We start from the raw sequence: 16,512 nt of genomic DNA on the forward strand, positions 1-16,512 counted from the left end.
TGAAAAATGTTTGAGAACCTCTGTCTTAGGACAAATAATCATAGGTGTCTATAACAACACATGCTTGATTGACCAGATCTTTACAATCAGTACATCTGAATGGTGCCTTTTAGTAAGCATAGTTCTTCACCAATACCAGTTTAATACTTTATATAATTACACATGTGAGGCATCACAGTGGTGCAGTGGGTAGCATGATCGCTTGACAGCAAGACGGTCGCTGGTTTGAGCCTCAGCTGGGTCAGTTGGCATTTCTGTGTGGAGTTTGCATGTTCTCCCTGTGTTTGCGTGAGATTTCCTCCAGATGCTCTGGTTTCCCCAAAGTCCATAGACATGGTAGGCATGCGGTGTGTGTGAATGAATGTGTATGTTTCCCAGTAATGGGTTGCAGCTGGAAAGGCATCCGCTGCATAAAGCATGTGCTGGATAAGTTGGCGGTTCATTCCACTATGGTGACCCCAGATTAATAAAGGGACTGAGCTTTAAAGAAAATGAATAAATATATATATGAGTAATATATCACACGAGGAGCAGTGTGATGTGGCTTGCTATCTGTTTTTGTATTTATGTTTGTTGTAATGGCCTGTTGTTATTGCAATAAAAAAATAAATGAATATTTTTTTTAAAGTTCGATGTGGCTGTAGATGAGCACTGGTGGAAGGCGTGTGTTACAGTGTACACTAGTATCTCGAGAACGATTGTCCCTCTACCTGTTGTTTCAATCTCCTGACAACTTTGCTCATCTTCAGAGCTCCTTCATCTGTCATAGACAGCAAGAGTCCCGAGATGCTCAAAGTCCAGAAAAGGAACCAAAAACTATGCCAAAACATGTGACTTTAGTGGTTCAATTGTAATCGAATTCCAAGAACTTTTTGTGTGCAAGAAAATTTTGAAAAAAGCAGCCATGTCCAAAGTAGCAACTGTTGAAGCATAGTGGCTGTTTTTGCCTCTGTATTCTCTATATTTGCATTCAGCAGAAGAAACTCAAACAGGTTTGGCTCAAGTAGAGGATGAGTAAATAACAGAATTGTGATTTGTTTTTTTAAGTTAAACTACCCCTTTATTGCTTCTGTAAGTAAAGGTAAATTAAATATTTTACTGAATATATTGCTAAAAAAATGGCAGGAAACGTGGAACACAGAAAATAAGAGACAACAATTCATGTGGAAAAAGGAAACTCTATATAGGCCTATGAAGTTGTAGAAATAGAAAAGAAGAGGTCATAATTATGAGGATGAGATTTGGGCTCAGATATTAATAGGAAAGTAATGTGTTGTAGACATATACAAATCATTATAAAGTGGATTTAAAAAGTAAAGAAAATGTTTAGATTTAAGGTTTGTGTGAGAGAGCAGATATAGTGTAAAGTGAAAACCATGGGAGAAATGTATCAATAAGTCATGACTGCAACTGTAAGTGGCAAAAAAGCTAAACAAAAAAGACTTTTATTTTGGCATGGCATGTGACGTCATCAGACGGCGCCGCTTCAGCGCTGTAATGCAAATGGAGTAAGGTTTGTTTGAAAACGTTTACACAGTTATAAACCCATTTAAAGTTAAAGTTCTAAAGTTTTAGGGTTTTATACGGTTTATACGGCTAAAGTTATAGGGTTATATTATGTTACTGCTGTTAAAAAAATAATATTTTAACCCTTTATACAACTATTTTAGTATTTTAGTAGTACTATTTATTCTCAGTAACCGAAGGCTGTTGTTCGAATAAAGTAACAGAAAAGTGTGTAGTAAGTCTTTTTATGAAACTTTTTACCTGATTTATTTTTGTTAATCACTCTTATATAAAGAAAACATTGAAGCAAGTGTTGAAGAGAAGTTATTTTGTTTCTGTTCATTGTTTTATTTATTTTAAACAGGATAAAGTGTCCAAACGCAGAGAAAATCTCCTGCTGAATTGACTGATCTCCACACTGTTATAAAGATGGCGTTTATTAAAGAGGAGAGTGAAGATGTGAAGATTGAAGAAACATTCACAGTCAAACAGGAAGATCCGCAGAAACAAACAGGTTAGTTTCCATTCTCAAAGACCAACTCAGTCATTTGATCAGATATATTTTAATAATAAGAATACTAAATTAAATCCATCTTGCAGCCTTGAGTGTGCGGCCTAGTTTTCCTGAATGCACATAAGCACTCATTGAAAGACAGGAATGAGTTTATTTTGTTACTTGTTCTCATGTCTTTTGTCATTATTTTATGTATTATTAGTCTCCCATTTCCTCTACCTTCTTGAGGTTATTGCTTTTCTTGTTCTGCTGTTTTTGTAAAGCGTTAAACTGAGCTGAGGATATTTGACCTACAGATATCTCTCATAGAAGATATCTGCTATTACAGTGATAGTGTTGGCTTAGTACTTTCCATTTGCATATGTCACGTTGATCACAATTCTTCTTTATGGGGTTAAACTTGTTTCTAGTTCTAACAGATAGTGTCTGAGTTAGAATAACATCAATATTATAATAACTAAATACCAGGGCAATTGAGTTTAAACAGAGTTTCCACTGAGGTCTTAAATTCTAAAATCAAAATTTTAGGCCATAAGAAGTCTTTAAACTTTTTATTTAAAAAGGCCATTTTAACTATCATAATGTTTTAATTATTTTTCTTACAATAACATTTGTTTAAATGTGCTTCATGTGTTTACTGCTCAGGACACTAACCTGGACAGACTGTTGTGCATAGATTTAGCTTATTATAGTTTGTAAAACTTTTAAAAAGTTGTTCATTTTTTATTTTAAAGAAAGTTTATTTTGGAAAAAAGCTTGCTTGTTTTTACACAATATTTAAAATATTTTGCTAAGAAATGTCTAAAAATTTGATCAATTTATTATTGTATTATTAAATGTTTTAAATTATAATATTTTTTTTAAAGGGCAAACAAAAATATTTTCAATCTGGGTCATTTGAAAAATTCTTTAGCCCTTTATGAGTCATAACTCAAATTCAGTCATAACGATCTTAAAAATGTCTTTAAAAGTCTTACATTTTACTTGGTGAAACCTGAAAGACCCTGGTTAAAAGTATGTCAAAAAAATGTTAATTTCTCTTTGTTTGCCAAATTGTGTATTGTGGCAAAAATTTTATAAAGAGAGCAATTGCACACAGGATAATTGTTTCTTTGGTGTTTTAGTCGCTGGTCAAATCAGTAAAATTGGTTTTGACCTATTAAGTTGTTTAAATAATGTTTTAACACAAAAGGAGCACTGTATATAAAAAATAGAGCTCACCAATACTGTTATCAGATCATAAAACACATTGAACATTTGAAACACCTAAAACAAACAGACAAAAAGAAATCAGCTTATGCCTCTCAACTATGGCAAGTCTTTTTTCCCTACAGTGCAATCTGGGAACTATAAATGAATGTTGTATGATTGTCTTAACATGCACTGCAGCCAAAAATAAATATAACTAACAACTGCTAAGATAGATACGCTGATTATTGATGTCTGTGTCTCTAAAGTGATTCAGATGCTTAATGTGTTTTAATATAACACCACAGCTGAGGTCCATTTTCTTGAAAAACACTGAATTTGGTTTCTGATATGATAAACCATCAATTACACATAATTTGCACAGTAAAGGTGTTCATAATCAGTGCTTAATCATCACTTAATTAATCATTTCATTGTCTCATTAACTTTAACTCTGCTGCTGAGTAAATTTTGCTTTATTTAGAGAGGGACCAAATATTCTCTGAACTGAGTAAATTTTACTCTGAGGATTTTGCTGTGAATTAATAAATGGGTTGATGGAAATGTCATGATGCACATGACTTTTGAAATATATGCATAAAAACATGCGCATAACTGAGTAGGATAAACTTTTTTTTCGATTAAAAAAGATAAACCTACCTAAACTACTCAAGCACTTTTGCTGAACAAATTCCAGTATGAGCATTAAAAAAAGTTTGTTATATGAGATCTTATGATAGGGCAGCTCAATTATGGGAAAAATTATAATCACGATTATTTTGGTCATTATTGTAATCACGATTATCAGTTGAAGTCATTATTCACCCTCCTGTACAAATTTTTTTATATAAAAATATATTCCAAATGATGTTTAACAAATTCAGGAATTTTTCACAGTATTTCCTATAATATTTTTTCTTCTGGAGAAAGGCTTATTTGTTTTATTTCAGCTAGAATAAAAGCAGTTTTTAATATTTTGAAACCTATTTTAAGGTCAATATTATTAGACCTCTTGAGCAATATACATTTTTGATTGTCTGCAGAAGAAACTACTGTTTTGCAATGACTTGCCTAAATACCCTAAATAAACCTTTGAATGTCACTCCAAGCTGAATGCTAGTATCTTGAAAAATATCTGGTAAAATAAAATGTACTGTCATCATAGGAAAGATAAAAGAAATCTGTTATTAGAGATGAAATATTAAATCTATTGTTTAAAAATGGGTTGAAAATAAATCTTTCCATTAAACAGAAATTGGGGTTAAAGGGTCATTAATAATTGAGAAGGGCTAATAATTCTGACTTTAACTGTATACAATGCACAGTTATTTTCCTCCTTGTAAATGAGGAAATGAAAATAAATACAATAGAATAAAAATATGAAATAATCTTTAAGCATCTTCACTGTAAGAAAATAACTTCAGCTACAAAAGTCCTTCAGTCAAGAGCAGTGAGGGATTTTCTCAGGCGGCAGCAGGAATATCGCACGCTGTCACTTTAAGAATAGTGCGGCTCTGATATGGTTTCTCTTTCACGTGTCTTTTGATTCTCAACTTGTTTGTTTAATACACAAATGAGGGTTAATATGAATAATCACTAAACACAGCACTCTGACACAAGTGTGCATGTATTTGACCATTAAAGCGCTCGCATTAAGATGGCGTTAGATGTGTGTGCTCTGCTCGTCTCCGAGGCTAAGCACGTACACACACAGAAGCATGCAGTCTCGTTTGTGCTTTTTTAAAACATGATTTGAACGTACATCAATGAATGATGCGCATCCCATGCTGCAAACGTTACATTACAGCACATGCTTTTAGTCATTTTCACGTGGAACCGAGCTTTGCAGAGCAACAAATGTGTACAACTGGAAAGGGGGCTGTATATGATGCAATAATCATTTATCTCGATTAATGTATTTTCATAATTATTAGAAGCTAAAACCGAAATCGGATTTTCGATTAATTATACAGCCCTATCATATGATGATGAAAATGAGTGTGAATGGACATCCTTGATTCATTGGATAGAAAAGCTGATTTATATACACATATTATATACATATTTTTATGCAATATTCCAGTTTTGCAAATAAATTTAATTCACATATTTGGATGGAAACATAGCTATTGCCTACATTTCAGTCACACAAAGAAGTCGTGTACGAGTCATGTACTAGAATGGCTTGTCCTTTAATGAATATTGAGCTTAAATTCACAGACCTTCGACAGGGACATGTACTGTAACTAGATTAATGGGATGAATACTCATTCTAAAAACTATATTTAGCACTGCTTACATTCTTATTATTCAAATATTTTATATTCAGTCTTCAATTTTTCCACAACACACATATTGAACAACAAATTACCATGGAACATAGCTACAGACATACTCATACCCCATAAAGAAAAAGAGAAAAATAAAAATAAATTAAATTAATAAATCAATCAAAATAAAACAAATTAGTAAATTAGGGATAAACTCTCACTTAGGATATAGTAACCCCTGAGCGTTCAATGTGGGATAGGAAAGGCTGCCAAACCTCATGAAACTTTTTTTGTAGAGCCTTGGATGGTGTAATTAAGGTGCTTGAGTTATTATAGAGAATAGTTAAGGGAATAATGGATTTAACAAAATGGGAGCAGAAGGCAATGCTTGTTTATTATTAAAGTGAGGTCTGAATTGTGACCATATTCTGAGTGACCCATTATTAACTAGGTTATTTGTAGAATATTGTTTACTCACTGGAATCGAAGCAAAAAGTAGTGAACAGAAAGACACTGGATTAGACGTGTGCTGTTCCATCAGTAACCAAAGTGGGGCCTCATCATTACAGATGTTTTATTACCAGAATATCAGTTTGTGTAAATTGGCCGCCTAATAATAGTATGAGAAATATTGCATTGCCGATCAACCCTCTTTTCTTTTTTTTTCTCCAAGAATTCCTTTCTCATGCGAGGAATTTTCTTATCCCACAGAAATGTTGAAATACAATTATTCAACTCCTTGAAAAATGACTTGGGAATAAAAACAGGTTCTGTCTGAAATAGAAACAGAAATCTTGGTAGTATTGTCATTTTAATGGAATTGATCTTCCCAGCCAAAGATAAAGGAAGGGTTGACCACCGCGTCATGTCTCGTTTGGCTTTGTCTAATGCCGTTTTAAAATTATTATTAAACAAATCCCTGTATTTGCATGTCACACTCACCTGTGGCACCCCCAGAAAATCTTCTTAGGGGTGGCCAGAAGAGGTGGTGGCACACAAAAAATTATTAAATCAGTGTAATGTTATATTTTTGTGTCTGGTAAATGAAATAATGTGGTTTTATTTCATTTAATTATTTACTCTTAAAATATTGCAGTTTATTCCTTGAAATAATTCACCAAGTACATGTGTAAACCAAATAAAAATCTATATTTAGTTTAAAACAATTCATATATATATATATATATATATATATATATATATATATATATATATATATATATATATATATATATATATATATATATTGTAGTTGACATGAAATGATTAACGTGTCACGTGATTGTGGTGGAGGGTCACCGGGGTTACGTAGTGCGCTTATAGGTGGCACCTGTTCATTCACAACTTAGGAAGGAGAGAGAGGGGGGGTGAATGGGGACGCGGTACTCTTTGTTGATCAATCAAACTCAAATGAAATCAAACTTAAAGCCCAAATCAAAGTCTACAATGTCAAAAGATCAAGGTATGTTTTATATTGGAAAATAAACGAGTGATGACATTGGAACGACTTCTCGCCTTGTGTACATTTGATGTTTGCGTCACAAAACATGTCTCTGGTTTAGCCTCTCAGCTGTTACTCCACGTAGCCGCTACATATATATATATATATATATATATATATATATATATATATATATATATATATATATACATATATATATATATATATATATATATATATATATATATATATATATATATATATATATATATATCTTTTCTGTTTTTTCCCATACTTTTATTGTACAGCATACAGTATATGCCATGTCTAAAATTAATGAAGATTACAATCACACCTAGATACACAAATTTATCGGATTGGAAGGACATTTGCTGTGCTCTATCATTAATAGGGAAAAGGAAACTCTTTGTCCGAAATAACAAAAATACCATACTCTTTGTCTGACATTAAGGAAAGTAACTGCTTGTCCAGGAAAAATTGTGAATTCTGGAGTAGGTTTGATGCACAGGTGAATAGAAGGAAAATTGCTTGGATGATGGATATTTAAATCTCCAGAGGACACTTACACCATATGTCTGAAAGAAGGAGTTGAAACATTGTGCTGCCGGACTTAATGTATTTCTCGAAAATAGGACTGTGTATTGGAAAGGGCCTCACGATATGATACTTATCTCGATACATGGGTCACGATACAATATATCCCGATATAATACGATACAATAACTATTGTGATATTTTGCAATAGTTTGTATTAGTATGTGTGTCATGTTATATTGACAACTGGATAAAGTCAGCAGACAAATAAAATTCCAATTTATTTTCTATCTATTTCAATTCATTAGAACTGCAAAGTGTGATTGAAAAGAGAATTCACTTAACTAAAATGTATATGCCACCAAAGTCACGTATGAATAAAGTAAAAAATTTATAAAACTAAAGTAAGTAAAAAAATTTGAAAGCATCAAGTAAACATAAAACGAACACTATTAAAAAAACTATTAGAAACTTAAGTGTCCAAAATCAGGACTTGAAATTGCGACCATTTTGGTCGCATACGCGCCCAAAATTTTATACGACCTTAAAATATATTTGGCGATTATTTGTGCAAGTGCATAAAATTGTTGTTGTGCGACCAGTTTTCACAGCAAAATGTTCACCACATGCTCAGATTTAGGAGGCACTCCCGCATTAAGCATCTTTGCACCTAAAAACACCAAACGCAGCGCTCAGGAATGGTTTAAAACAGTTGATATGTCAACTTGCTGCTGTTTCAACAACAGGTCCTTCCATTTTATGTTCCATTTCTCCTATGCAGTTTTCAGTAACTCTGCAATATTATTTGAGGTAGAAGGAAGCTTGTTAATGTTATCCAGTGTAGTTTGCCTTGAATCAAGAGGTTTCGGTTGAGAATGTAGTGATGCTAATTCATCGACGTGGTGCCTTTTTAAGTGATAACGCAAGTTCGTAGTGTTTCTTGAATATTTTACGATAAATTTGCAAAGCTTGCAAATGGCATTTTTTGTCTAATTCAGTTCTCTGGTATAGTGTTAAAGCCAAAGTGCAGCCACACATCAGCTCTAAAAGCTGGCGGCGCCTTTATATTTTCCACCATGCTCTCTCTTGCTTACTTCTGATACCGTACTACTTAGCGTTTTGTTGGTAGCGAGTTAGCGACATCTACTGGAGCAGAGGAGGAGGTTGTTTGGCACAATATTTCAGGTTGGACTATCGATACACTATCGTTAAAAGAAATGATCACTATAGTTGGATATATCAATATGTTTGCACAGCCCCACTCGAAAAAGCTAGAACGGTCCAAAATTGGGTGCAAAACACAATTTAATTGCCTCCTAAAATTAAATTGTGTGTGTCGAGACTAGGCGAAATTGAAAATAAATAACTGAAAAATTGTACATTGTCCCAATTAGGAGCATACACATTGGCCCGGACCACAGACATGTTAAAAGTTTGGATTATTATGTATTTGTCATTTTTATCCAACACATTTGACTCCATAACAAACTGTACATTCTTATGTATGAGTACAGTAATAGTAGTGCTATTGAAGTTTGAATAATATATTTGTGTATAGCCTCCTCTATTAAGTTTAGAATAGTCTTTTTTTAACAGATGTGTCTCCTGTAAATATACAATATCAGATTTTAACTTATTAAGATATGCAAACACCTTATTTCGTTTCACTCAGTGATTTAGCCCCCGCACATTCCAACTGGTAAAGTTTGTCTTTACTCCACCTACTTTATGGAGGGCTGTCAAAAACATTTATCAGAAGCATCCGAAAGGTATCTGTGGGTTTTGTATGTGGGGGGATGTGTGGGGGAGAGAGGAAAGAAAAAAAGGGGTGATCGCACATACACTTATAAACATGAAACAACACAATATTGAAACTTTGCATGTTAACTTGCACACACTTACAGCTACTCCCATTCTTACACCCCATTCACACAGGGTTTTAGCGTCAACGCTTGACTGAAGGTGTGTCTGAAGTTGGGGCTGTATCAATCGTCATAGAAGCGTCAGCTAATAAAATTCAGTCAGCAATAGGCCACTGTCTAGCTGGTGTATTTGCATACAACGATCTGATTGGTAGACGCTTCCGTCTGCGCTTGAAAAGTTGAGCTAGTCAGTAATGCAGTTCGCCAACGCCTGATGTCACCCATTCAAAGTGAAGCCCTGTGTGAATGGGGCGCTAACTAGCTGACCATATGGGACCTCACGTAAAAAAAAAAAAAACATTTGAACAGCTCTTGAATTTTTTACTACAAAGCTTCCCCATTATTGACTAAATATACTTGAGAACTAGAAATAACAACAACAAACGTGCTAAAGTGGTAATTTTAAAGTTAAACAGAGAGTGACATTAACATTTGTATTGTCTTTGACAGGAAAGTGTACTGTCATGATTGCCTTCATTTCAATGGCTTTCTTCAAAATATCCTCTTTTTTAGAAAAGTAGCGGCTTTTCACAAAGGCGCGTGTCGGTTTCTTTTCGTCCACTGGTTTGCTGCGTAGAGTGTAGTGTGGCCCAATCTAGAAGTGGAGTCTTTTCAAGGTTTATGGTATCTTTCAGGAGGCCGGCTACAAATTTTGTCACGCGTCTGCCATGCTCCCGTCCTTCAGTAACTTCTGTAATGCAGAGATATGAGTGGCAAGACCTCTCCTCAAGATCCACGCTTCGGTCTCTCAGCAGAGCCAACTCCTTTTTCACGATACTACATTCTTTTTCCAGAGTAGTAAGAGAGTAGATGCAGCTTGCACTTCGGGGTTAGCATAAGCATGGAGGCTAGTAACGGATTCCGCTTCCCTACAGTTGCTTCGGCCTTTACTCATTCTGATTTAAGTTAAATTACGCTCAAACCAGCTAGACTCCGACACTTATAAACGCTTATTTTCCGGTATAGGTAGGTTTAAGGTAATAGTATTTAGGATAAGAGCAATATTAAATGAAATTTTAAGTTTCATGTGAGGACCTCAACAGATTGCATCTTTACATGGTGCCGCTCCAACCAGAAGTCCAAAACAAACAATATAACCATAATCACAATGAAACGCAAAACCCTCAGCACTTATAACTCAAATGAAAGTGAAAGGAAAAAAAATGCAAATGATTTCAGGCCAGCAGATTCATCAGATTTGAGTATGGGGAAAAATAATAATGATAAAAATAGTACAAGGAGAAAACAAAACAAGAGAAGCAAAATGAGAATTAGGGTAAAGAAAACAAAAACTTTTGCTTATCAACGGAGCGGAGGAATCAAGGGAAATGAGAGGGGAATGGTGAATGTGGAGGTGTGGATGTGAAGGTTGAGGGCGTCGTCAAACCCAGCTGGTGAGTAGCAGTCACGGGTGCCTAACAGGAATCTCTGACACTGTCGACTGCGTAATGAAGGCTTTCTGCAGCTGACTACATGTCAGCAAGATAAATCGGTAAATTGATTTTGTTTAGGACACACTGCACTGAAGTCTTTGGTTATGCACTCGTTCACAGACGTCACGAACACTTCAGTAACAAGACAGCGGTCTTTGCTCTGTTGCTTCAATACATACTTTAGCTTTTTGTTTCTCACAGCGAGTCGTTAAGTTTACACTGCTCAACTCTACCTGGTGTCTCTGTTACAGTTCAGTCAACTTCTCTTTCTTCTACACACCACATAATGCTGCCCTCTTCAACTCTCCTCCTCCTCCTTTATACTCTCACCCATTTCCTTTTTGTCGTCCCATGGGTGGAGACAAATTAAACAATGTTGACTGTCGTCACAGAAAACACCAACAATCATAAATGCATGATTATATGCTGTTATGGCTTTGCAATAAAAAAAAATTGTTGTTATAATCAGGGCTTTACTTTAAAGGGCCATGAAACCCCCTCGTTTCAGCAGGGTGTTTTCACACCTCTACTTTGGAAAAAGTCAGACAAGTGGGCGTGTCCAGCTCTGTTTAGGGGGGAGTGTCGGAGGAGCTAAAGTGGGAGGGTGTGGGAGTGTCTATTTGGGCACGCACGAGTTTCAGAGTCAAAATACACAGACAGGAGAAAGTGATGGTGTTCAACCTACATGGACATCTGTAGTCGAATTATTTGCCAAATTATTAAATGGTGGACTTTAACTGCAGTTTGGCTCTTTCATTCAGGGAATTCATTCATGCCCCTCGCGACAAACAAGATATTTGATTCGAGGATCTGCTCTAAGCGTGTATTTTTCATGCAATGTTTGATACCGCACGGCGAATGAGAGAAAAAAACCCTCCGCATTTCCCGGAAACTTAGATGCACACGGCAGGTAGCGTCAGAAAGTGTGTTATTCCGATCACAAAATGTCGTAAAAACCCTACATGAGGTAAAAGTTTGGTTGTGGTGCTAACATGTTTACACTTGGTGCAATAGTTAACTTAGTTCGATACGAACAAACTGAATAAACAAAGAGCACTGGTCGCTCACTTACCAAATCTGTAGAGACAGGACAATCACCAGCAACTAGAGCCGCGTCTTTATTAAGAGAAGACTACAAGCGAATCCGGATCTCAGCGTTTGCAGATGAGAACAGCTCTCAGGTAAACAATAATCCTCCTTAGACACGTAAGTTATTGTTGTCGAGCGTCGCGTACACTATTAATCCACACGTGACTCCAGATGAGCTCTCACAGAGAGAAAATGAAAACAAAACTTAACTGCAGCAAACTATAAAAGCAACACTTGGCGTCTCTGTCGTCTAAACACTGTGACAGTAATGAATATTAATGAAGTTGCACAATAGAGCGCGCTGATTGATTTGAGCCAAGCCTTACTCATGCATTAATGCATCCCACTGTAAGACGTAATAAGACACACTCTGGCACAGACGCCCAGTCTGCACGCTGGAATACACGCTATTATGTCATGACCGTGACGAATCTTTAAAAATTTGTTTCAAACCGGAAGTACGAAATTGCTTGAAATAACGCAAAAACAACCAATTTACACTTTTTAGTGAAATATAGGTGTCCTAATAGTGTTTTTTAGCAGTGTGGGACACATATACGACTGTCAACAGCTCAAAAAATGTGTTTTGGTGTTTTGTGACCCTTTAACACCAGCCAACCCTCCAAATGCGGGTAGATTTCAGCTTTGGCGGGTTAGACAGACAATCCCACTAGCCACTTTGGCTGGTTGAAAATAATTTTTTAAATTGTAGTTTTCCTAAAAGCGGGGTCCGGCCATACAAGGATGCCCCAATACGGGTGCCAATGTGATCTTAGAATCGAGAAGTAAAATAATTGTGATCATGCGAGCAGAAGAAAGCAAGTGAATACCGAATGAGAGGATGTTGATCACCCGCGCTACCAGCTGATGTGATGCGCGCGACTGCTTAAAACGCGTGCGCGCAACTGCTTAACGCGTGCGCGCTCCCGAATCGTGAAGCAACCCTGTTCAATCGGTTCTCTTTCAAATAAACTAGACAAAAAGTGATGAACATGCACCCACAGTCCTGATGCTTTTAAGAGCTTAAAATGTGTCTTTTTGTAAGCAGCACTGGTTGCTTTCACTTTGAACAGATTATTAAATGGCCTAAAGTTAACTGTGGGCATGTGATCATCCTTTCATTATAACATATGGTATGTTTCACCTGCTTTCATTTGCTTACGGTTTTATTTGCTTTTATTTTTGTTAAAATGGTTTAATTATTATTATTTCATAGATTCGAAAGCCACAACAGATTACCATGCATAATTTTGATACATGACAATAGTTATTTTTTAAAAGTCAACTGCTTTTCTTTCTTTTTTAAGAAATGTTTTGTTAAATAAAAAGTATTGTATACAGCTATATTTTGCTTGTTTTGACACATTAAAAATTTGTGGCTAAGAAATAATTATTGTTTCGTGTGGTTATAGAGATAAATTTGGTACATCGTTAATTTTGAGCTCTAAAAAAGTCATGTGAAATAAAAACTAATTGCAGTATAACACTATGAAACCATGACTCCTTTGCTCATGCTCATTGAGCAAACTCAAACTCGACACACAAAAAGTGAAATGAATGAGGACGCATGTGGACATAACACAAAATTTAAATCAAGTAATTTTAGCATGTCACCATCAAATTTATGCATATAAAATATATTTTCCCAACAACAAAATTGTGGCTAGTAAAAATGCTTAGTGGCTAGTAACATTGGAAAACAACTAGCCACAGTGGCGGGTGATTAAAAAAGTTAAGGTAAAGCTCTGGTCATAATAGAGGCCAATGGAAAAAACGCAGCTATGAATATAACGAAAATGGAGTAAATTTGCCCAAAGTGTATTGAGGTTTTTTTTTTTTGTTTTTATTTCAAAGCATTTTCCCAGAATATGTCAAAATAAGATGTCCCCTAATATCAGTCTGTTCCCCTTCGGTTGGGGAACTCCAGTGCTATTAAGTGGATTTGATGTTAAAATCCATGTATGGGAGGATTCGGTTCAGAAGCCGCTTGTCTGAAAGAGTATTGAACGGGCCAATGAAAGCAATGAACTGGCAGCGTAAGCTTGCGCAGGTGTGCTGCATTGCCAATTAACTGAGCATATAAGCACACCTGGCGCCAGCAAACGCCATCCTTTTCACTTCAGAGACTTTTCTGATCGAGTTCAGAGGGGTACTCTTGCTGAGCTACAGCGATGTCGAGTGAACGAGTGTCTCCCGTTCCAGAGCGAGTCCACGCAGCTGCAGACAGTCGAGCTGGGTTTCTCCCTTGCCTGGCGTCCCTTTGGGTCTAGTCCTCCAGAGCGGTGCGTATTGTTGCAAGTTTTCCTAAAAGAGCAACACAGTCGTGCAGCACGTCCTTTTCAGGATGGCGTTCCGACTGTGCGTTTCTGGATGCTGTGGGTTTCTGTCCTCGGATGATGGGCACGGGCACTGCGTTACATGCTCCAGCATGTTAATGCGCTGCTCGTGGGCAGTTCGTGTCGTCAATGCGATGCTATGACTGTTGCGCAGTAAAGATCGCGGCTAGCCTTTGCAAAAGGGCAAACCACCCCAGTTGTCCCCTGCTTTGCAGCGGGCACTCGGGCAGATCTGAGGGTTCAACGAGAGATAATCCGTCGCCCACTGGCCCGCGGACCTCTCGCTCCTCCAAGCGCTCCATCTAAGCTTCAGGCTAGGGAAGCGATCTGTCTAACTGATGGTAGCCCTTACGCTCGATGACACCGGAGACCAGACATCCATGGCGGCATCGGAGGGTGGGCTTTCATTGTCCGATGATGATCCAGACCCGTTCGCCCCCTTCAGGCAGGTGAGCTCTGTCAAAGCGGATCCTGAAACTAACATGTTAGCCATGCTTTCCCGGGCTGCTTCGGCTGTGGGTTGGAGATGGTTTATCCCCCAGCTCAACAGCCGGACCGACTAGCGGGGCGTTCCCTTCTTCCAGGAGATGCACAGTAGGCTCACGCGGACTTGAAGGGCACTTTTTTTTTCTGCTCGTGCTGCGTGTCCCTCCACCCTCGCCACTCTTGATGGTGGAGCGGCCAGGGGGTATGTGGCGATTCCTCAGGTTGAGTGTGCGATGTCGGTTAATCCACGCGGCGCCTCTTCTTGGCGGGGTCCGCCTCGTCTCCCATCCAAAGCCTGTAAGTTTTCTGCTCCCTCGGAGCTAGAGCTTACAAAGCTGCGGACCAGGCTGCTTCCGCCTTGCATGCAATAGCCATCTATCAGCACTACCAAGCGCAGGCGCTGGCCGAGCTGCACAAGGGTGGGTCTAACCCAGGCATATGAGCTTCGCACCGCAGCCGACTAAGCTCTTCGGACTACAAAGTCCGCTGCGTGTTCTTTGGGGAGGACGATGTCCACACTAGTGGTCCAGGAGCGCCAATAACTGACTAAAACTTGGCTGATATGTGCAAAGTTGACAAAGTCCACTTTCTTGACTTGCCCATATCCCAAGCTGGTCGGCGACACTGTCTGCGATTTCACCCAGGAATTCAAGGCGGTGAGAGAGCAGTCTGATGGGTGATGTCTTATCGGCGGGTCCGTAAGCCCGCTCCACCCGCCGTGCCATCCATACCCGAAGGCGCCCGCCTACGAGAGCTGCACCACCCCCGCACACGCCTCAGGCGAGGCGAGCATGTCGAGCACCTCGGAAGCAGGCAGCCCCCCCTGCCCAGAACGCCGCTAAGTCCGGCAACGGACCACGTAGCGTCCCTGGGACAGGTCATCCGGAGAAGAGGGAACTTGCTCTTTCCCCACTGGAGGGCGGGGTCCCATTTCCAACGGCACCTTTTACTGCCATGAAATGAAAGGGCACTTGACAGCCCGAAATCTGCCAGTCTGAGACACTGTGCTCTCTAGCTCGCAGGTTCGGTGCGCTCCGCCAGTGGCTCACGAGCTCTGCAAGCCCTGCCAGTCTGGGACGCGCCGCCTCTCAGCTCAAAGGGTCTACGTGCTCCACCAGCAGCTCACGGGTGCTGGGGGGGGGGCTGTCTCCCTTCTCCCAGCCCCCAAGCCCCCTTTCCAGAGTCAGGGTGCGGAGCCAGAGCGAATCGCTCTCCTCCAGCTCTTCTTTGGGACCCTCGCGGTCCCCGTATCAGCACACCCGCTCCGCGCTGCCCCTCCGTTGGTACGTCAGCGTACGTCAGCTCTGCCTGCCTGGTTAGCGCAGGCCTGCCCCTCGCGGTGGCTCATACGCACGATCAGACTCGGCTACAAGCTTCAGTTCTCGAAACGGCCTCCCAAGTTCACGGGCGTGTATTTCACCAGGGTCAATCCTCCTGGCGAAGGGTGCAATCGAGCCAGTTCCTCCAGCCGAGATGGAGAGCGGGTTTTACAGCCCGTACTTCATCGTACCCAAAAAGAGCGGTGGGTCACGGCCAATATTAGATCTGCGCGTTTTGAACCGCTGCCTTCGCAAGCTATCGTTTAGAATGCTCACGCAGAAGCGCGTCCTCCAATGCGTTCGTCCTCAGGATTGGTTTGCAGCTATAGACCTGAAGGACGCGTATTTTCATGTCTCTTTTCTTCCGTGCCACCGTCAGTTCCTGTGGTTTGCGTTCGAAGGTCAAGCATGGCAATACAAGGTCCTCCCCTTCGGGCTCTCTCTGTCTCCGCG

The 16,512-nt window shown here is 38.9% G+C and overlaps 3 protein-coding genes across 9 annotated transcripts in view; 1 reads left to right on the top strand and 2 right to left on the bottom strand.

Moving 5' to 3' along the window:
- LOC108183924 (uncharacterized) overlaps positions 1–16,512 on the bottom strand; it is a 667,181-nt gene that overhangs the window by 489,489 nt on the left and 161,180 nt on the right. The gene's annotated exons all lie outside the window — the stretch shown is intronic.
- LOC110439424 (uncharacterized) overlaps positions 1–16,512 on the top strand; it is a 326,082-nt gene that overhangs the window by 299,475 nt on the left and 10,095 nt on the right. For 2 of the 7 annotated variants that reach the window (XM_068219834.2, XM_073947579.1), the window contains exons 1-2: positions 1,474–1,741; positions 1,871–2,020. The exons of 1 other annotated variant lie outside the window; for it this stretch is intronic. In XM_068219834.2, the coding sequence (XP_068075935.1) occupies positions 1,936–2,020 (85 nt within the window). In that variant the 5' untranslated portion in view covers positions 1,474–1,741; positions 1,871–1,935. Of the gene's footprint in view, positions 1–1,473; positions 1,742–1,870; positions 2,021–16,512 lie in introns of those variants that run through there. 4 more of the 7 variants (XM_068219833.1, XM_073947578.1, XM_073947577.1 and 1 more) reach the window with 2 other exon arrangements.
- LOC101887036 (uncharacterized) overlaps positions 1–16,512 on the bottom strand; it is a 491,406-nt gene that overhangs the window by 7,227 nt on the left and 467,667 nt on the right. The gene's annotated exons all lie outside the window — the stretch shown is intronic.

This window comes from Danio rerio, chromosome 4 (genome assembly GCF_049306965.1).
Source record: "Danio rerio strain Tuebingen ecotype United States chromosome 4, GRCz12tu, whole genome shotgun sequence".
Taxonomy (NCBI): Eukaryota; Metazoa; Chordata; class Actinopteri; order Cypriniformes; family Danionidae; genus Danio; species Danio rerio.